The sequence below is a fragment of the Lagopus leucura genome, unplaced genomic scaffold, assembly GCF_019238085.1.
Source record: "Lagopus leucura isolate 7727_CA_CO unplaced genomic scaffold, USGS_WTPT01 Super-Scaffold_100001, whole genome shotgun sequence".
NCBI lineage: Eukaryota > Metazoa > Chordata > Aves > Galliformes > Phasianidae > Lagopus > Lagopus leucura.
Window position 1 is genome coordinate 90,237,193 of NW_024962262.1, and position 22,380 is coordinate 90,259,572.

Here is a 22,380-nt window from a genome sequence, read left to right on the forward strand (position 1 = left end):
GCGCCAACACTGCTGCTCCAGGTCTTCAGCACAGCTGCACTCACGTAATCGAAAGAATGCGACACTATTGCAGATCTCTGAAAGCACTTTGATCTTTCTGAAAAAAAATCAATTGGTTTTCTATAAATAATTATTTTCCAGAATACTCCTGAACCCCAATGAGCGCTGGTGCAAAATATTCCCTTATCTTCAAAGCCTTTAAACGGCTCTCAGTACAAAAATAAGACAAAACAGATATATTTCAGATTAAAAGAGAGGAAAAAAAAAAAAGCACTGGAAGAAATAACAGGAAGAGTCACAGCTTATCACATTAATCTCAGAACTGAGTGTAGAATACTTTAAGATATTGACAGTGGAATGAATAAGCAATGCCACGCTTTTTAATTTGAGTCACTCATAAAACTGTCTGTTGAAATATCAGGATGTACAGACTGCAGTTGTTTCCTTTATAGTTGTCATGTTTATAGTAATAGGCACTGGAAAAATAGGATGCCCTTGATTTCAAATTGTAAAAATATTTTCTGACCCACTCTCCCCCCCCCCCCCCAAGTCCTCATTTAAAGGGTGAGCTGATAAGTTCACAAAAGCAATGACGTTTATAGGACACACCTTCACAGCCTATTTGTCTATTGATGAAAACACAGCATGAGGCCTTCCTTTGACCCTCTACACCCCTCTTCAGTTCAAAGCACTGCTTTCCATTCACAGTCACAGCTGTATGAAATCTGTCCATAAAGATCCATAGGCATCCCAGCAGTACTGCCAAAACGCATTTAATTTGGAGCCAGAATGTGCTTTTCTTTCCACTGCACCATGTCTAACCTTTGAGCATGACGGTACAAAGGCAATGGAAAGTGAACATCCAGGAAGGCAATGAAAAGAGAAGTGGAAAGGAAAAAAAGAAGAATGAGTATGTGGGTAGTGAGAAAAGTTAAGACACAAGAACAGGGGAGATACAAGATACACAGAAGTAGAGAAAACCAGTGAGTGTCTATCTGTGAATCTGCCCTGTTAATGCTGCTGTATGTTCTCATCCCACCTACACCAACAGCACATTATGGCTTTCCTTCCCCTTCTGTCCTAATTGTTTCTTGTGAGCTAAAACTCAAGGCGGTACATTTTGCTCTTCTGTGACAATCTTCAGACACTCAAGCAGTGAAGGTTAAAAATTAAGAGAAATAACTCAGTTTCCAACTGAGTTACACCCATGTTTACCACCTCTTGTCCTCCCTCCTGCAGTGCCCTCCTGTAGGAAATCAGTAGCAGCTACCAGAAACCCTTAGGAGAAACAAAGGATGGAAGTCATCTATTTAGAATAAGTTTTGCTACTAAAATAAAGCAACAGTTCAGCCTTTACCCTCCCTGTCTGAGCTGGGTCATTATATCAACAGCATTGCTCATAAAGAGCAAGGCAAACTGTGGTTTGGTGGGCCTCAACGTCTTCCTGCCCGACTGCTGGAAAGGGAAAAAAACACGGTGCGAAGAAAGTGGTTTGAACTTTCTCAGGATGTGGAGCTAAGAAGCTCAAGGATCACTGCCAGATTGTTCTGTGGAGATTATGAAGCAGAAAGAAAATATAAGCTCAAGATTAAGATTCAGTGGGAAGTTTTAATTCCTACTCACATGGGACAAATGAGTTGTTCGTTTATTTTTAGAGTTAAGGCATAGAGACACGATTTTTAGGGTTTTTTATTTTTCCTGCTGTACACTACTTCAGTCATACGTAGGATGCTCTGAAAGAATGGCTTATTTGTTTCCACTGAAATTACAACAGATACAAAGAGCAAAATAACCATTTGAGAGAGTAAATTCTAAGCTACAAAACACTATTTTTTCAACACAGTCACCACTATTAGCTACGTGTTTTCACCATCTATAAGCAAAAGCCTGCATGCAGTGCTCATAAAAACATGCAGCAGTGGAGGTGACCACTGCCGAAACGAACCACCCATCACCTCACCGTGCTCGCATCCACTGTTTGATCTCCAGAAACATTCAGCTAGAGCCAATGAATGTCATGGATGCAATGGGAGCAAAATTTCTCCTGGTGTGATTTTTAGGGTTTTCTGTTTCCACTTAGGTAGCATGTGCCGTTAGAAGAGGAGTGATTAGTTAGCACTTGGGAAGGAGGAAAAAAATCATCTACTTTTTGGAAGTAACTGTACCTGTCCCAGAAGTAAAAGCTGCAACCTAGAAGCTATTATGTGGAAAGGGTCCCAACTAAGAGCACTAAAAGGAGCTGAGTGCAGATGAGAAGCAGGAAGATAAATTTACATGTGCTAGAAGGTACTGTGCCATTTTTCTGCAATGCAGAAAAACACCAACTTGTCTGGAATCAATACCAGAAGCAAGAACCAGCATGCAGGGACACTGAGAGGCAGCAACAGTTAATTAACTGTTCTGCCATGTCGGAGTTCTTTTAAGGTCTATCAGCAAAAACATCAGCATTGGACAGAGCCATAGAATTATCAAGGCTGGAAAAGACCACTTAGTTCAAGCAGTACAACCATCAACCCATCACCACCATGCCCACTATGTCCTGCAGTGCCTCACTGACATGGTTCTTGAGCACCTCCAGGGACAGTGACTCACCAGCCTGTTCCAGTACCTCACCACACTTTCAGAGAAAAAGCTTTTCGTTATATCCAACTTGAACCTCCCTTGATGCTACTTAAGGCCATTACCTCGTCCCATCACTGTTACCTAAGAGAAGAGGCCGACTCCCAGCTCACCACAACCTCCTTTCAGGTTAACTGTAGAGAGCAATGAAGTCTCCCCGAGCCTTCTCTTCTCCAGACTGAACAATCCCAGCTCCCTCACTCACTCCCCATAAGACTTGTGCTCCAGACCATTCACTAGCTTCATCACTCTTCTCTGGACATGCTCCAGAGCCTGAGTCCCATTGCTAAACCATACCCCTTAGTGCCACATCAGCACATCTCTTAAATACCCCCAAGGATGAGGAAACATTTATTTCTCTGCACAGCCTGTCACGATGCTAGACCACCCTCTCCACTAATGTCTAATTTCAGCTCTCCCGGAAACAGGTGAATTCATATACAAAACAAAACCCACCAAGGTCCCATGCCAAATCTGTGCACGTGTGGGGTCTCCATGGACAGAGGCTCTCCTACAGTGCCTTGAACTGCAGCTGGCCTCTGACCTGCACTCCTGTCAAATCACACAAAGAATCAGCCCCTTTAGCTTCTCTTGACAAAGTTAAACACCTCCCTGTAATCCTATAATCCTTCATTAATCCTGTAATCATGCTTGCTACTTCCTGTAATCTCTGTCAATAGCCCAATACTTTTTGGCACCTCAGCAATGGAGGGCAGGCTAAATACCTCTATTAAGTCTGAGGGAACTACCACCCAGTGCTCTGAAGTTAAGAATGAGAAGTAAAGACTGTTTTCTGCTCTGCTTGTCCTTTGAGATCATTCTTCTTCCTTACAAATAAGAGAAACTGCAGCTACTCCATTTCTGAATAGTTGCTGGTTTGGAAATACCAATGGAAAAAGAAATTCATATAAAATCCAACACCTACCTGAAATCCCAGCACAGTTTATTTGGTTTGTTGGACATTTTAATTACTGTAATTGCTTTCCTTCACATCAAGGCAGCCAAGTGGTAATGTAAAATGCCAATTTAGTGTTATTTGTAAGCTATCCTTTAACACAAAACATTTTCATAGTAGTTTATAAAGGTAAACTGAAACATTACAGAACACTTCGAACTAAAGATCTATCAAACCTTGAAATACTTCCCACAAAATATTTGTTAATAACACTGAAGGCTCCCTCCACCATTTCAGTGGGAAAGGCAAAATTTGCAATTTTTCACTTCTACCCTATTTTTGGAAGCAAACTTCTGGCAGCAAAGACGAAGCACTATTTTCTTTTTGACTTATTATTTATACTGTAAAAAGATGACTATAAAAGCTTTGTTTTGAAAATAAATACACTGATACATACCATATATGTGCATGCCAGAATAGAAGAATCATTTCTAAACGTCTAAGTCATACAACATCTGAACGAAGACAGACAGTGTTCTGGGACATTGGCTGCATTTAACAACCCCACTTCTCAAGAGTGCTTGTTCAGAGGCATTTCTTCTGTGAGAAAGTACTCCAACCTAAGTATTTCCTCAAAAGAGCACAAATGCTTGTCAATTCCAAACATAGCTGAAAACTACCTCCCAAAGGAGGAATGATTAGTAATTATATATCAGCATATGAACATATGAAAGCTGTACTTGCCCATATCCATTCTGTAATGGACTGGATTATACATACACCATTAAAATAGCCTTTCTATACAAGATAGACACAAATGAAGCAAGGGCATGGAGTTAAGTCCACTTTCACTATCCCAGGAGTGGTGTAAATCCACTCGGCAGAGTACTTGTCAAAGTTGCTGTTGGCCAGGGTTGGAAGGGACTTCAATGATCATGGATCTCCAACCCCCCCACCACATGCAGGGCCACCAATTCCCCATTTAATACTAAGCCAGGCTGTCCAGGGCTCCAAGAAGAAATGAAGGGTTCAAGAAATCATTGTAGGGTTGAAGAAATCATCATAACATCCACATGAAACAGATTAAGACAATAGCAAATATTTCATGCCTCTTATTTACCACTTATTTCCCCAGAAGGTTATGAAGGGAAGGGAAGGGGCAATTGTGCAGTTTCTAGGAGTATCTCCTTTCTTCTATTAAAATACTGATATTTCAGTTAATACAAAAAAGACTGAGGAAGAGAGACCTCACAGCAGAAACTTAATTTTAAAGACAACAGGAAATATCCTGAGGAGTACTCCCAAGAAACCAGAGCTCTGCCCTCATCAGTGAAGTCAGTTACTTACACCATTTGAGACTTTCAGCCCTGATTTTCTCAAATGACCCTCTTTCCCCTGCATTCAGCATAACAATTTTCTGGGGTGCGCTTGTTGCTTTCTATGGCTAGTTGTGCCCCTCCACTGTTTGCACTGAATAGATTGACAAGTACCACTGTCTTGGAAAGGACAGAGGAAAATACATTTTTGTCTGGCAGAAACGCAGCTCCAATTCCTGTGGGAACATAGGGATTTTTCCATAGATGGGAAGCCTTTCTGCACACTGTCGCTTACATGATAAAAATAAACACTTAACAACATATCCATGTTGATTTTTAAGCACCAAGCTTAACAAGGAATTTTATTCTGCCTAAATTCAACATTAGATTGAAGTTTCTTACACGGATTCGTCCTGCACAGCACAGTCTGAAGACTCTGAGAGCACAAACTTCACATGGAATAGAGCAGCTAAGGCCAGTCCTTCTCCCTCACTTAGCACTCACTTCCTTTCTTTAAAAGCTTGATGTGGGAGGGATCAGTTTTTGCTACCTTAGCTTTGTGCCAAACTGATTTTTAATCACCTCAACTGCAAAACCACAGTGAGCTGCAGCCATAGGATGGCTCAGAGTGGCCATGAAGATATGCCAAGCTTCTCTCACATTCAGGCATTTCTCCTTGCTATATCTTCTGAGATGTCTGAGAAAATACTCTGCAATGCATCCATCAAAGCTTGGTGCATTTTCCTGGCATTGCCTGCAGGGCACAAAGAGCACTGGCTCTCTGTTGGTGAGTGCAGAAAGGAAACAAACCATACTGAGAGGATGTTGTACTTTTTAATCTTCTTCTGTGCTGCCAGTAAGGAAGGCAGAACTATGCCAGTATATGTCACCCTAAGTAAAAATCAGTTAGCAGAAATCCCCAGCTGCTTGACATAAATCAAGCTTAACGTCAGTGCAATAGTTGAGAGTGCGTGCTTCCCTTTTCCTCCCCAGTAAAGCACAGGTCACAGTGCTCCACAGGCCCACAGTAGCACATCTTCTTTTCCATGAGTCCTGACAGGATGCTCAAGCTGCTCAGGGTGGGGACAGTCACCTCCGCTTCCACCCAGTCTGCCTGCAACCTGCCTGGCAGATGCTTCACACAGCAAGAAAGTGACCTGCGCTGCTTAACTCCCCTTGTAAGTCAGCAGCGGGAAACCCCTACTTCCTTTTTTTAATCAGACTACCACATTGAAATACATTGTTTTGCATTGATTTACTAAACTGCAATTAACAAGGAAATCCAACTCCTCCATTTCCTTAAGGAAACTGATTAGCAGTCTGGGCTACTGGCCTGCTCTTTACCCCTTGGTTCAGCGCATTCAGGGGGTCATACTTCCTTCTCACAAGCAGAGCTACTGGGTGCCAGGAAGCACCAACACCACACTATAGAGTTTCCAACTGCTGGAAAACCAGCAAAGTGAGTTTCTTCCAACACACCAGTGAGCCATTATGTGGTTGCCTATACAGAAAGATCTGCAGAAGACTGATGTTTGACTGATGCATGAGATTAAAGCCTTGGAAATAGTAACATCTCACTCAGAATAAAAAAAACGGCACAAGGTCCCTAAGAGGAGACAGCCATGGCCTGTCTGTCCATGTGCAGGAAGTGAACACGGCTCTCTAAACACAATGTTAGAAATTCACATTAAGATCTTTCAGCTCAACAGCCCTTTTGAGCACTGCTCATCAGTGGCACTGAGCAAGAATGCACATAACTTTCCTGCTAACTTCAGCCTATCTTAAAAAAAGAAATCCAGACACACACACACACACACAATCATACATCCTCTTAGCTTCTAAAATTATCCTGCATTTCCTCCTGCTCAGCATAACATCTTGTTATGTTGAACAATGAGAAGGACAGCTACTAGCACACTTACAAAGCAAATGGATCAGTGAAAAATGATGTTAGGATACAGGCAAAATGCAGTTGTACAGCCACCTCAAGCAGCTGGCCTGATGTCGGGCTGGTGGTCAGTGCAAGAACAAGAATAAAAGCCCAGTACTCTCAACAAATGCAATACTTTTTTTTCACAAACTCTCTTTCCTAGAAGCCAAGCTCTGCCTGCTAAGGTTTTACTGTTTCCATCATCAGTCACACATGCACATTGTTATCTCTAGCACAGCCTGCTCCTTCCTGTCCCTTCAGTTAGCACAACTGAAGACTTAGAATAGTAGCTTCGTTTTGCATGCCAGGGACAAAAGCACACAAAGAGAGGACACAGCTGGAGGAATGACATTCATTGTGACTTCAGAATAAAAGCAAATGTCTCACAAGGTTCTGAGAAATGGGCTGTCAGCCAAAAAAAGCATCTTATACACGACCTTGGGGTTTACCTCAGGAAGGCTGCTGTTCTGCATTTGTTAACTTTTGTGAAGTGCAGGGTGGCTAGTCTAGTTTCCCTAAGGTCATTTAACCCTGCAGCCCCAATTGCTTAGTTCCTACCCCACCCATGAGCACAGCTCAGCCCAACTGGTGAGCCAACCAACACCTCAGCAGATCTAGGATTTAAAAATGAAGATTTCAGGTATTGCAAATCTATAAGCAGAAAATTATGGAGCAGTTGGTGTTTGAACTGGATCAAGTATTTTTACCAAGTAAATTTATTGAAGTTATTTATACAGATAAATAAGTCATACTGCACCTGCACAGCAGCTCGTCAACATCAACACTCATGGTCAGTGATACACACAGACATAACCACACACTTTTTTTTGGCCCTAGAGAGGCAGCCACTCTATAAGTCATTTGTTCTGTAGAAGTCCAGCCAGAATAATAACTCTGTTCTGAAATGTAGAATTTAGCTCCTGCTAAACTTCTCTGTTGACTTTTTAGCCGGCTTGTGCACTTGGGTTTGTGCCAGACACCTCCAGAGCTGCCCTCCACAGCCTTCTAGCCCCAACCATTCCACACACGTGTGAGGAAGCACAGTCTTAACCTCCACATGTCTCATGAGATAGAGCAGTTCAGATGCACAAACACTACTTAAACCCAAAAGACTGGCAGTGATCCTGAGGAACAGACAAATATTAAGACAGAACAAAGACTGAGCAAGACTTTAAACGTCAGTGCTCATCAGTAGAGGAGAAATTAATAGAGGACCCCTGCAGTCCCTTTATCCATCCATTCTGCCAGAGACATGGTCCATGAAGTTGGCACAGCCAGAGGTACACGATAGGCCCAGGGAGGCAGAGGCATTCCTAAGTGCTGACACCCTGCAAATCAGACGGGTGCAAGGCAGTGCAGGGAGCTCGATGCTCCCAGAGCCATGCTGCAGCAGGGAGAGGAAGTGAGACAGGCAAACATGGGAGCAAGCCTGGAAATGATCAGACCTTCAGACACAGGTTGGCAATCAGAGGGGAAAACAAAACAAAACAAAAAAACTTGGAGAGGCTCTGATTCTACCTGCAGCAGAAGCAGTCAGGTCTCAGTTTCTAAGAGGAACACAATGCCTTCCTCTGCCATCAAAATCATAGCAAAGCAACAAATTCAGCTTCTGTTAAAACTTTCCATTGATCCTGCTAAATCCACAGTGCCATAGCACAGTTAGCTTAGGGTGTAACATCCCACACAAGTCTACGTAAGGAATAATTGCCTTTGGCAAACAGAACAATTTGTCTTTGCTTAAATACAAGCAACAAGAATAGACAGAGACAAGAGATGGAGCAGCGTATCAGATGACCACGAGGATGATCAAGAAGGCCAGTCCATGCTTTTTGACAAGCAAGCAAGCAACAGGCTGGGGCATTAACAGCACTGCATGAGAAGGCAGAGAGAATGACAGCAAAGCAGACATAAAGGAAGGTATGACAGTAGTTCCACTACTGAGCTTTGTTTCAATCTTCTCCTCATTTACATATTAAATAATCAACTAACTAACAAACAAACCAAAACAGGATTTGAAAGAAAGCCATATAAAATAAATTACTGAAAACACTTCTTTCCCAACCATGACTGCTACTGCCTTTAATCTGTCGCCTGACTGGAATCCTTCTGACCTTTTACCAATAATTTTGGCAGATTTGGTGTGGTTTGAGACCTCCAGCAGCAGATCTTTCTAGAGGTAGCTCAGAAATACAGCTGTTGACACTTTCAATGAAGAGCAAGGAGCTGCATTAGCTGGGTAAGAAAGAAAAGGAGACGGCAGGAAGAAAATGATGAATCGCTGAGTCGCAAAGCGTAACAATGCAGAAAACTATTAGTAAAATAATCCCTCCAGCTCTTTACTGAGAGCAGTTACACACTGAAGAGGACCTCCAGATTGCTCACAGCTTCCATGGGAAGAAAGCAAATACATTTGCAGACTAGCAGTACCAGGAACAGCATAAGCAGAGCAGATATCGTCTGGCAGCAGAAGAGAGGACTAAGCATTCCCTCTGGTCCTCTTCCTCGTGATGTAGTCTTTAGATCAGAAATCAAACACCCTGCCAGTCTTTCAGCAATGAAGATGCTGAGTAGAGAGCTCAGAGCTTTGGTCCTGATGTGTTTTCCTTTCATTGCTGCTACCTTCCAGTCATGCAAGTCTCTGCTTTTAGTGTTGACTTCAGGATGCTAGGCTGTAATGATCCAGGAGATGAATGGAAATCCTCTGCAATCCTAGAAAACAAAGAAAAAAGCTGAAAAAGGATGAACCAGAGAGGCTCATAGTAAGTATGGCTTGAGAGTCATTTGCTTGCATCACTCTGAAAGTGGAAAACTGCCACAACCCTTTTTGGATGGACCACACTGGCACCTGAATGCAAGGTCTTACTACACGTTTAAACAGAAGACCATAAATAAGCAAGCATTTCCAAGCAAGACACAGCAAGTACAGCATGATAAATTTCCAGGATTAGTATAAATCAATTTGCATATTATAAAACTAAGTACTGGGAAAAAAAAAAATATTTTCTATTTCCTACAAATACAACTGCAAAGGAATAGGTAGAATTATTACACTTCCTTTTTGTTAAACTAAAATTATGAACACCCATTCAAACAATATTGCAGATTTTGCAAAACATTGATCTGAAGTACATATTATGATTATGAATCAGAGGACAGCTCTATTAAACACATGTAATAATAACAACGCTTAGAAAAATCACAATGGAAAAGACTTGCAAAACTACTTAGTTTTTAAACACACTGGGCTTATGGCTAGCCTACCACTTGCTCTCATTTCAGTGACAAGTAATGTATCCAAAAGACAAGACAACATAGCAACCTACTTAGAAAATGACAGCTAACAGATTTAGTAGAGACGTGAAACATAGAAGCCCTGCCATCCTTGCTTTCTGCGTAGAGGACTAAGAAAGGTTTCCACCTCCTTGTCCAATAACACTGTCTACAGCTAAAATTGCTTTTTTTTTTTTTTTATTAAAAAAAAAAAAAGGAAAAACATTTCAGAATTTAAAATTGATTCCCCAAGAACAAGAAGTTCAAGCAGCCAAATGATGTTTCACAGGAATGCTATTTATCAGCCTTTTCAAATGCTGGCCATTCTCTGGTTATACACAATGCTCTACTGTTTGCATAAAAGAAGGAGGAAGGACTGGGAAATCATTTCATGGGGAAGTAAAAGCAGATATGGTGCATGGAATAGACACTCTGGTAGTCACACCTAGCAAAGGCCTCTGCAGACAGAGGGCCATTTTTAGCAGCACATGCCAAAGCACCTCTCCTCCAGTGAGGCAAGACAATTTTGAGAGGTCTCCTTGCTCACTGCTCTCCACGATGGAAGACAGGATGAAAATTGTGCTCCTCCAGCAAAAGGAACACATTACAGGAAAGCACGATGGGAAAGAGAGAGAGTATCAGCTCTCCTGCCCATAGTGATTTAAGCAGAGAATATTAAAAGATGGGATGCTCCAAAGAGCATCCACAGCCTGCTCTCTGTATGGAGCAGACTGGAAAGTACAGCCAGGTGCGCTTTTGTGAACAGAACAATTTTAAAATGACTTACTATCAAACAGGAGCTATGTCATGAAACTTTCTGGGCAGCTGCACATGATGGCCTCTAAATTACCACTCTGCTGATGAGTGTTTGTATTGGCCCTTTTTGTTTTTCTCTTAAGGCTATTTAAGTCTTCTTGGTTACGTTGTATTTTGGTTGTATTTTTTTTAAGCTGTGGTTTTGGGGGTTTTTGTTTTGTGTTTTTATTTAGTGTTAAGAAGTGAAAAGGAATGAAGCTGCAAATAGAATCCTTTGCTCACAGTGAAGCCACAGGAGAGGGAACCAATGTGACCATAGACTAACCTCCCCCCCGGAATGCCACAGTATCCAGAGACCATTCCCATGGGCATAGCTGGCTGTGCATCCTCTGAAAGACTGATATTCAGCTGTCAGTTCAGGAAAACTATTCAGAGAAGTCTCCTAAGACCAACCTCTTCCCATGTTGTTCATAACTATCAGGTTTGCCACTCTTACAAAAAAAAGCACAGCAGTGAGTCAAAGCACACTGAACAAACAAGTCATACCAATTAAATGAGAACTTGCATAACCTTAAGCCAACACACAACCCTCCCAAAAATAAGTACTTGAGAATACTCCAAAAATAATTCTCTTTATTGTAAACAGAAACACGACAGAAAAATAGCGAGTCTGTACAAGTGCTTGTTGCTGGAAAGTTTCCTGAATAACTGGAATCCAATGCACAACACTTCCATATTTCCCAGACTTCTGGGATACCTTCAGCCCCCAAAATTTGATTTTTTATTAACTATGTATTATATCTGACCAGCAAAGATACCATTGGCAGCTTAACAAGGCTGAATCTGTATCATTTTCAGCAACTCCAGAAATTAAAAAAAATAATAATTAAGGAACCTTTAATTCCTATTCAGGTTAGTAATTTATAGTTGGTGCTTCAAAGATATTTCCGCTGTATTATAGTGCTCACGTAACATTCCAGGCATTTCAAGCCAAAGCATCTCTTCAACATCTGTTAGCCATATTCTCACAAAGGTTTGTCACAGAATCATAGAATCAATTACCAAACACCAACCCACTACCACCATGCCTCCCTAACCATGCCCCTCTGTGCTGCATCCATAGTTCTTGAATATCTCCAGAGACAGTGACACCTCCACCTCCCTGGGCAGCCTGGGCCAATGCCTCACCACTCTTCCTGAAATGTTTCCTAACATCCAGCTTGAACCTCCCCTGGCACAACTTAAGGCCATAACCTCTTGTCCTGTCACTGTTACCTGGGAGAAGAGGCCAACTCCCACCTCACAACAGCTTTTCAGGCTGTTGTAGTGGCCAATAAAGTCTCCTCCGAGCCTCCTTTTCTCCAGACTGAATAATCACAGCTTGCTCAGCTAATCCCCATCGGACTCGTGCTTCAGACCCCTCATCAGCTTCGCTGCCCTTGTCTGGACACACTCCAGGACCTCAACTTCTTTCTTGTAGTGGGGAGACCAGCACTACTTTTGAAATGAGGATTATAATACTTAATAAAGTACATAATTGTATGAAATATAAATTTCATAAGATTTTCACACAAAGGAAAACTTCAACGTTTCAATTTCCAAACCAGAGAACCTCATTACCATGCAAAAGTTCTCTACAGAACAGATTTTTAAATCAGATCTAGCCTTTTCTTCTATGACTCTTCATGTTTTATTCTTCCAGGCCTTCCTAATCTGCTCAGCCTCTTAAGTCATCATACCTTTCAATAACAAACTCCAAGAATTCTTGTCCTGTTATTATGGCTTTTTAAACACAAATGTACTATTTCCAAAACTCTGTATGTGGCAAAACATGCATTTGTAACCCAATGGAGCTCAAATTTTCCTACATAGATACCAATGCTAAAAGAAAAAACAACAATGATGGTATCTGCAGACGTATGTGAAACAGACTTAGCCCCAGAAAGCCACAAATCTCCGGAGAACCCTTTGCATGGAATTTAATCCCCTCCAGAGACTGCTAGCTCCTGAGAACTGACTGTAAAGCTTCAGCTGGCCAGGCTGAAATGTGAACATCCAGCAGGTCTTGGAAAAACAAGCGGATGCTGAGGAAAGCATACAGGTTGAGACATGCATGAGGTAGGTGAGCCACAGGAATTTACTGAGTCTAAGAGCCTTTATTTTGCTTCAGTCCAGTGAGCTGGTTTGTTGACTGCACTGCTTTACAGTTCATTCTACAGTAAGCTGAATCACTTAGGAAAAGGTGCAGCTTTTTTTTTTTTTTTGAACATACACGTGTGGCAGTGACAAACCACTAGTGTGAGCAGAATTCCATCTGCAGAAAGGTGATTCACCACATCCTGCTCTTTGCCCTTTATAGAGTAACAGCACATCTAGTTTGCTTCTGTGCTTAGCCAAGGGTGAAGACGCAAGCTCTCCAACGCTCTGGCATTGATTCTTATCACAAAGCTGCTCATTGTCTGTCAAAAAGTCACTTACTCAGAAACATGAAAGGATTTGTGAAGAAGTTTCACTCAGGATGCTTCTGCAGAGAACCAAAATACATATGTACTTTCTAACTGGTACCTAAGGCTTATCTGAGGGATGGGACATATTTGAACTTCATCTCTTCACTCTATTCTCAAGTGTCTGCCATGGGGAGAAGGGAGAAAAAAAAGAAGCAAAAAAACCTCTCAGAGAAGCAGAAAGAGAAAGGAGAAACTTTGATGGAGTCCCCAGCCACACAGATAAAAAGTCAGTGTTCTAGTGGAAAGCAAAAAAAGGCATCTTAATAAAACTGGAAAGGCCTTGTTTTTTAGCTAGTGCAGAATGAAAAGAAGCATTGAAGCCCCAGACACTGGCATCCTCCAGACAGTGCTACTTCAGCTCTCTGCTAGACTGTTAACAGAAGCATGGTCAGAACTATGTGTGTAAGTACTATTCCTCATTCCAACACCATCTGAGGATAACAGAGGATAAAACTTACTACCTGGAAGGTGCCACTTTCTTTCATACAAATCTTTGTGCTTTAGGAACATACACAGACCTCACAGACCACCAAAGAAAAAAATAAGCCCGTGCAAAAACATACAAGGGGCTGAAGTGAGAGCTGAGGTAAGAATACGGAATGGATTTCCTCATTACAACCTGGTAGCTGTGAGTGGTAACGCTCTAAACAAGGCACAGTACTTTAAAAGAACAGAGAATGTAAGACTTCCAGCTCCACTGTATAAGTTACATCTTGGCACTAGAGTTAACCAAACCCATCATAAATGAGAAGGAACACCAACAAATGAAGATCGCAAATCTTGCTGCAGTTGATAAACCCTAATACAACCAGCTTGCATCCATTGATAAATGATGCTGAAGTAAGTTTCCCCTCTGATGCACAGCAGATGGTGTAGGTAGGGAACCTGTGGTGGTGTAGGGCATTGGGAACCTGAGGTGAAGCTAACCATGCTGCCTGCTGCAGTGGTCCCCTTACACATCACCACTGGAACCACAAAGGGAACTGCTAATATCTAAGGGCCAAAATCATAGCAGAAGGTAAGTTAGCAACTTCAGCTTCATCTAAACACAAGCAACCTGGTCCAACTCACACTCCTGCTTCAGCCACCTGCTGCAGCCACAGCATAAGGGTGCAGGTATGTAACAAGTTGGCCTTATATGGCATGAGCCATCACTCCTTGATCTTACTCCAGAGGATGACTACAGCCCCCTGTCAGGTCACCCTGCCTCACAGTGTCTCCTCCTAGGTCTGCTTGATTACAAGCTCACTGGTGCTTGGAAGTGGTGTTTCTAAAACAGGGATACACCTTTTCTACAACCATCCCATCTTTTCTTTCTGAACCCTTGAAAACAAAACCAAAATACAGAGCCGACTCTTTGCCCTTTCATTTCCAGATTGGTCAGAAAATCTTATCTGAATTGTTTATAGGAATGATGTAGAGCTCAAACACCATATAAAACTAGGAAGTTGTACAAGGGGTCTAAAAAGTATTCATTTATCTTTTTTCCTCAAAAAAGTTGTGTGTCCCTGGCAGTAGCAGGTTTACTAGGTTACCCCCTTCTCACTGTAAGCACCATAGGTTCAGGTTCAAAATAGACAGGTCTGACATCCCTGGAAACACTTCTTTAACTTATATCACATTATCATCACCAAGCACGTGTCTAAACATTCCAGAATGAACTCAGTTAATGCCTGCTGGCTCCTCAAAGTATTTCTAAACATACTCATAGAATTTAAAGCCAAGCACAGCATTCTGATCTCGTGATGCAAAAGCAAAATTAGCAATGACCATAATTCATGTGATTTTTGAAGTCTTTTCTTCCCTTTCTGTAATATCTCCCTTGCTATCCTGTTATTAGTAGCGATGCCTAGAGTTGATTCACTGTAAGGTCATCACACCTACAGGCACAGCATTATCTCCTTTACTCAGGAATCAGATTCACACATCAAGTTTGAGCTAACTTTTCCATCGTCCCACACTGTGTCTTAAAATGCATCAAGGTGCTACGGTAGAAAATATCCATGCCCTGAGAGCACAAAACTCTTCATGAGCTGGATTCTCAGTGTCCTGCCAAAAATTCTGAGCAGACAAGCGCTCAATTCTTTATTGTCCCTCTACAACAATGAAGAAAATTGTTGAAATACACTTGAAAAGACTTCCATTAGAAAGCAAAACATAGTCAGTATGTCTTGCTCTGCCCATGGCCGGCCCCCCCCCCCCCCCCCCCAACTTGTAGTCTTGTACTGGTTTTCAGTGGTAACAGTGCAAAAGCAGCTCTTGAAATTACATACAACTGAGGCAAATTTGATTAAATTGTAAACACACTGTAAAGTCTGGCAGATGACCACCCACTGTCCATAACAATTGCTCAGCAAAATTTCAGTTTTCCCTGCTGACAGCCAGACTTTATAATGGCTCTATGAAAAGCATTGGTTTCCATGCCACAGTTAACTCACCACTTCAGCTCCTCTTACATATCTTCTTCCTCCAACGCAGTGCAATGAGAATCAGGACCAAGATGACAAGTGAAAGAGTCACAGCAATAGCCAGACCCAAGAACCTGAATCCCTCTTCTGCAATGAGCAACAAAAGAAATAAATAGATGCAGAAAACAAACAAGAAACAAAGCTAACTTAACCAAGAAAATGAGGAAAAAAAAAAGCCAAGAGAAATGCCTGTTCAATGACAACAGTTCTTTATTAAGATTTTGCAAAAGCTGTGGCTAAGCTATACGCAAGCAGCAATTTCTTAGAAGAGAGTATGCACTGTCTTCAAAGATGAATATACTGCCCAATGCTTTCCAGAAAACGTCAATATGATAGTTGGAATACAAGTAGAATTTCACGTCCTAAAACTTTAGAAAGTTTTCTTTTATTCATCCAGAATCTGAGGTTTTGTTAGTAAAATAAAAGATTTCTTTCACTATTAGACATATAACATTGCTGCAAAGGACAAACTAACTTTCAGAAAAGAAGGCAGATGTGTTTTACTGCCTGTGAGAAGTTCTAAACAGCATTCTAGTGTAAATGCCCCTCTCTGGTTAGGTATCAGCCACATGATCTGATTGTTATTAATCAAAATAACAACAGCCCAAATTCAGTGCTCAGTGATAACAGTAAGAAAGCTCACTGAACTAAAAGCTATTCAAATCAAGCAAAAAATATTAAGTCTTCAAACAGCTAGGTTGAGCTATTCTTTTGAATATCTCCTCTGAACCATGAAAGATTACTAAAGCAACAAGCTATTGCTGGGCTTTCCCACTCTCCTAGTGAGGAATAACAGCAATATCTGTTTCCTGCTTTCAGAGGTACAAATTTTTAAAAAGCCAAAACAAAATAACTGCATTCAAGACACAACAAAGAATTTATTAATCACTCAGAATTAAGGACTAATTTCCTTTTGAAATTTCAGAGAAGATTAGAAGTCAGTCCTATGCTATTCTTTATTATTTTTCATACAACAATCTTATCTCAAGCATGTAATACGGGAACTAACCCACAGTCCAAATCTGCCCTTCCTATTTTTCTAATTTCCAAAATAGAAAAGTGGTCTTTCCTTTGAGGCTCTGGATTTGGGCACACACAGATTTTAAACCACCTATGTTAACACTTCTCTGTGAACTGAGGCTGGCACTTCAGCTTTTCATGCTCCTACTTCTCACCCATAGAGCTGGAGCTGAAACCTTTCCAGCAGAACAGAATGTTGGAAGAAGAATTAAAACAGTGCTATCAAGTATTCAGAAGTTACGCTGCTGCATTTAATATTGCCCTATAACATCACTATAAGCATCTTGAACTGATCGCCTACCTATCTGCCTGGGAATACCATTTCTCCTTGATCATTACTGCAATAAGCATGTCTCTTAGCAAAAATGTCAGAGAAGCTAAAACATAACGCACAGGTTCTGTGAATGCAGTATCAACAAAACCTGTAATCAGTTTAACTGAAACATTTGGTTAATTGTTGCTAACAGAGAATTTGTTATTAATTTCAAAACTTCCACTTCAACATCTAAGCCACCCACAGTGCAGTGTAGGGCTCCCTTCCTCCTCCTCTGGCACACAGTCATTTCACTCTCTCTCTCTCTCTCTTTCCCAGCAGACTCCAATCCAACCACACAAAGTGCAGAGGCTGAGGGAATGCTAACAAGGGCCTCAGTCACCTACTTTTTTTCATACTTATTGGCAATTCCATTTCTTCATTTTCGTTGCTTACTCTGCAGGTCAAGTCCTCCTTGCTGATGTTCTGAGAGTCATAGACCTTCAGTTGACTGGTGATGGACACGACCCCATTATCGTACGTGAACTTCTCCTGTGTAGATGTATAATTGAACACACTGTTCCAGCTAATGGTGGGCTCTGGTAGGCCAATAGCATTACAGGTGGCTATCAGATGACCTTCTGAAATGTTGTAATGGATAGATCCATTGAGACCTTCCAAGACACAAACAAGACAATCCATCATCACAAAGAGCACCTGGCCAGCAATAGTAGTGGCAGATGAACTATTATCAAAGCTGACAGGATTCTCACACTGCCTCATGGCACAGCAACACTGTTAGGCCATCACCCCCAAGACCCAATGCTCCCCCTCTTACCTGGAAGTGATATACCCTAAAAGTTTCACCTTATCTGAAAGTCTAGGTTTGGCAATGATTTGTTAAGAAAAACAGTTTTTTTTTGCCGTTTCTGTTCTCCTGTCTGCTAACGCTCAGGAAAGCTCGCAGTGCTGGAGGTGTAGCCAATACCCAAAGGAATCTGCAGCAGTGTTGGACTACTCACATTCCAGATAGGACTGCTTAGGGCTTACAAAGATTCAATTTCTCACTTTTTAAGCAGTTGCTCACAAAATAGCAAACAAGGACAGCCCAACACCAGAGCCACCACGATAGGCTTGAATACAACACCAAAAAAGTCTTGCTCACAGCAATAAAGCTCTACTTCTAAACCGCTCCCCACCGAGGGATACTCCTACCACTCAGGTTTCTAAGTACTCTCAAGGAAATGCTGAGGAGAAAACCCCTCTCTTTCTACTGGAGACACATCCTTGCAGAGAATCTCACCGTAGACTTCAAGGCAAGAACGTCCCGAAAAGGAGCCTAACGGGAAGGTGTTAAACAAGCACAGGTAACACCCTGTGTCATCTATTCCCACACTCCAGAAAGTGATGCTTGTGTTGTTGAGCAACAGGCTGGTGAAATTCATCCGGTCTTGGTAGGGCTTCTGAATCTTTAATCCTGCTGACTTGCTGTACGTAGCTATGTTACTTTGTGATTTTACAGAGTCTTTCTGCCATGTCACTTGCACGATGTCCTCAGGCTCTGTCAGGGCACAACTGAGAGTCACGCTGTCACCCACCTTCACCGCTCTTTGCTCAGTCTGCGTAATCACTGCAGCAACATGAAATAGTGAAATGGGCAAATATTACAAGCATGCAGAAGCCTGATATTGTTTTAAGTCTGGGATTACCCACAGAATTAACAATGCCATCAGCTAAAGCATATTTCTATGTGAGCTTCCTCTGCCCAGAATCAGAGATCAAGTTACATTGATTTATACCAGGTGAAGATATGGTGCATTCCAAGCTACATAAAATACATATCTGTTTTTGTACCCATCCCTGTATACTCCCACCTCAGTTTTATTATACCAACTCATGCCTTCCCAGTCTCAGTGGAGTCACGAACAATTTCTACTTCTTAAAAGCCAGGGGAAGATTCAATACACAAAGGAAGCACGTGCAAGTCCATTCTCAGAGAACCGAAGGGTAAATCTAGCTAAAGGCAATTTCTAGACTACAAAGCTTCAGAGTTTGCAGTGTATTTGAGAGAGACCAAAAGAAATTTGTAATTTGTTCCAGTATGGGAAGCTCTGAACTCTAGTGAACAAAGGTTCTCAAATAGTGCCATAGATATGGGATGCTGTATGTCCCAATTTCCAAATGCTAATCCAGCAGACTTTATGTCACACTTGCCTACGCCTCAGCTGTCTAATGCATGTCAAATGGCACCAGTGATCTTATTTCATGTCTTTTGGCTCTTTACTCTGACTGGTGAAGGCTTAGGAGTCAGAAACCAACTCTCCAAACATCTGTAGGCAGATTTAACGAAATTCAACTTACCTTTTGCCTTTCCAAGCGCAACACAAACCAGACTCAAAACCAGGGCTTGACAAGTCATTTTGGAAAAGAGCATCTACTTCACCTGGAGAAAGATCATGAGAGATGTATGACAATAATAGATCAGTTTATGGTGTGAATGGTAACTATTGTTTTCCTTAAATGACAAAGCAAACTAACTGAGGTGAATGACAAGCTTTCCATCTCCTGTTGCACAGAAGAGAGAGATCTGAAGTTGTGGTGCAAAAAATTGCCAGGTGAAAGCTATAAAAGGTGGTAGCCTTCTGGATTGTTCCTCAAAGGTCCACATTTATGGACAGAACTGAAAACAGCAGTTTATTCTCTCATTTAGCATTTGCTCATGGATGAACTGGTACACGTAAAACAAAATGTTTAATGTGGACACGCTTCTGAAAGCCTGGTGCTTGCATCTCAAGGACTGACACAAGCAGCTAAAAGATTCACTGCATGTAATCGTGTAGAAAGGTCTATTAAAACAAGAAAATCACTCATGACAGAAAGTAACCACAAAAAGAAAGTTGACATCTCCCTTCAGATTTTCCCAGGCAATGATTTTGCTCCACAACTGCACGTAACCATGTTCTATCCATTAGCACATCATCCATCCAAGCACGTTGTAGCACTGCACTGAGAGGAGAGCTGTGCAGTGTGCCCAGCAGTTTGACTAAAAGCATAACACATCAGTTGCCCTGGACCACTCATGAGATCTCGGCATACATTAACATCCTCAATTACACGAACTGAGGAACCCACGTGGCATATAGCACCCTCCTACACACGAATATATTTCTAAGGAGGGAATGAGGCAAAACCAAGGTTGCATTCTTGCTTTTCTTAACAGGCAGCTTTTGACTTGTTCTTACTACTTCCATCAGGTAATACTGCCACAATACAACTGAACTGCGGATCTGCCTGGAACTGTAGCTGGTGTCACACAAACATTACTTCACAAAAAAATCTCTACAACACGTATCACATACACCTTCTTGCCAATGTCTGCAAAACTAGCTGATGCTTCTCTGGAGTGTCTTCTATCAAGAACATAAACAAGTTGCAACTTCTGTCAGATTTTAGTAACATGCAAGAAAAACAAAAAACAGAAACTGTAAAGCATTTCTATGTTATCATAAACGTACTTGCTCTTTGCAAGCCTACCTTTGCATTTCAAACTCACTGTGTTAACAAACCAAGTTTTGGTCTGTAAGAATATCTGAATGGTAATATCAAGTTGTGTAAAATCAAGAAGTCAGAAACAAGACAACTGCATCAGCAGCAAGCTCAATGAACAACGCATTTGCCATGTGATAGAGCACCTCCCTAAGATGTTCAGAAATACCTAAAAATATGCAAAAAAAAAAAAAAAAAAAAAAAAACACCAGCAAAACAGAGAGAAAAATTTACAAAATCACAGAATATCCTAAGTCAGAAGAGATTCATAACAATCAATTCATGGCAGGGCAGTTGGGGCTAGATGGCTTTTAGAAGTCCCTTTCAACTCTAAGGATTGTATGATCAATGAATCCACCTCCCAGCTCCACACAGGAGTCACTTAAAAAAATCAGATCCTATACCTGAGAGCAGCGTTCAAATGCTCCTTGAACTTCAGCAGCCTGGAGCTGCGCCCATAGCCCCAGGCAGCCCGTTTCATGCCCACTGCCCTCTGGTGCAGACCCTGTCTCTAAACCCTTCCCCCTGCCCCTCCCCTGACACAGCTCCATGCCATTCCCTCGGATCCTGTCGCTGCTGTTATAGAAGCATTTATAAGCACAGAAATAAATACTGCGCCCGCAGGAAAGCACCTTTTCAGGAGCGGTCACCTATCGATACCTCGTAAAGTCATTAACATGCCATGGCTCCTATCCAGCATAACCACAAGATGCACAATGAGGAACCAACGTACTGCACAGCTCTTCTGGGTCACGAAAAGTCCCTTTCAGTCACACGTCCATTCTAGCGCATGAGACAGAGCAAGCAGAGGGCAAATCTTTCTTTAAGCCGTACTCACCCCAACTACTCACTTGCACCCGTTCCCCCACAGCCACGTTACTAACAACCGCTCTGTCAGAGCTGTACCGTTGTCGGTCCCCCCCACACTTTTAATACCCCTTCCCACCCAACTTTAACAATTATTCAGCGCTCAGCCCACGAGCTGCATAACAGACGCATCACTATTCCCACGCTCGCGGCAACACCCGGGGCGCCATACCGGTCCTCAAAAGCGCAAGCGGGATCATTCCCATCCCTCAGCTCCACCTGCGATCACGCACTCACCTTCCGCATCACCCGCACCTCCCCGAACCCCGCTCCGTACCCCGCTGCGGAGCGCCCCTCTTCCCCCCAGCACTCCCGGCCGTCCCCGTTCCTCGCACGCGGCTGCACGAGAGCGGCCGGGTACTCACCGCGAGCGCCCGCGGGCAGGGAGCACACTGGCCCCACTGCACGAGCACGGCGCGGCGGGAAGTAGGCAGCTGGGCGGCAGCTCCCGCCCACGGCTCTGCTGTGTCCGGCTACGCAGCAGAGCTTTCTGAGTCGTATGCCAGCGCAAATTGCTTCTTGCTCAAAGAGCAATCCCTACGGATTTTAAGCGCGATTTCAAGTTGATTTTGATACCCAGCGTCTTCTGGGTACTTCCTTGGTGGTGATTAGAAGCTCACATCTGGATGTGTCTCTGCACCGTTGGAAGTGGGCTTTTGTCATCGCTATTATCACTCTGTTGGTTAATAGGAGTGGCAAAAATGTAACAATCAAAAAGATCAATGCAGCGGAATACTGATACAGGAGGCATAATGACAAATGGACTAATGCGATAGAAAGATGCTACAAAGGGAAAGGTAAAGTACCCACCCACCTCTGAACAGCTAGGCTTGCAGGGAAAACACACAAAAGAGAAATCACCAACTAGAGATTCCCCCCCTCCCCGTGGCAGTCAGCCCTTAAATGGGGTCTAAGAGAGGTGCAGCCAGGCTC

At 42.4% G+C, this 22,380-nt stretch overlaps 1 protein-coding gene across 7 annotated transcripts; it reads right to left on the reverse strand.

The window, feature by feature from the left end:
* Positions 1 to 7,458: 7,458 nt before the first annotated feature.
* Positions 7,459 to 22,318, reverse strand: LOC122177598 (OX-2 membrane glycoprotein-like). Of its 7 annotated transcripts, none has more exons than XM_042867161.1 (6): positions 22,262 to 22,318; positions 19,396 to 19,477; positions 18,338 to 18,664; positions 17,442 to 17,708; positions 15,732 to 15,848; positions 7,459 to 9,469 (listed from the first exon to the last, which is right to left on the reverse strand). In XM_042867161.1, exons 2-5 carry the CDS (start codon positions 19,466 to 19,468, stop codon positions 15,736 to 15,738), a joined length of 780 nt encoding a protein of 259 aa, XP_042723095.1. In that variant the 5' UTR covers positions 19,469 to 19,477; positions 22,262 to 22,318; the 3' UTR covers positions 7,459 to 9,469; positions 15,732 to 15,735. The 7 variants fall into 7 exon arrangements, with proteins under 7 accessions (XP_042723095.1, XP_042723093.1, XP_042723098.1 ...); XM_042867159.1 differs by lacking the exon at positions 22,262 to 22,318 and adding an exon at positions 21,813 to 21,912; XM_042867164.1 differs by lacking the exon at positions 22,262 to 22,318 and adding an exon at positions 21,725 to 21,791.
* Between the last annotated feature and the right edge of the window lie 62 nt (positions 22,319 to 22,380).

What these genes read in the sequence shown, in the direction of transcription:
- LOC122177598 (XM_042867161.1), bottom strand. Translation starts at nt 19,468, where the DNA reads ATGCTCTTTTCCAAAATGACTTGTCAAGCCCTGGTTTTGAGTCTGGTT. An exon ending in TTCTTGCCTTGAAGTCTACG is followed by an intron (nt 17,709 to 18,337) that starts GTGAGATTCTCT and finishes GTGTCTTGGAAG; the next exon opens with GTCTCAATGGATCTATCCAT. An exon ending in GCCAATAAGTATGAAAAAAA is followed by an intron (nt 15,849 to 17,441) that starts GTAGGTGACTGA and finishes TGCTCATTGCAG; the next exon opens with AAGAGGGATTCAGGTTCTTG.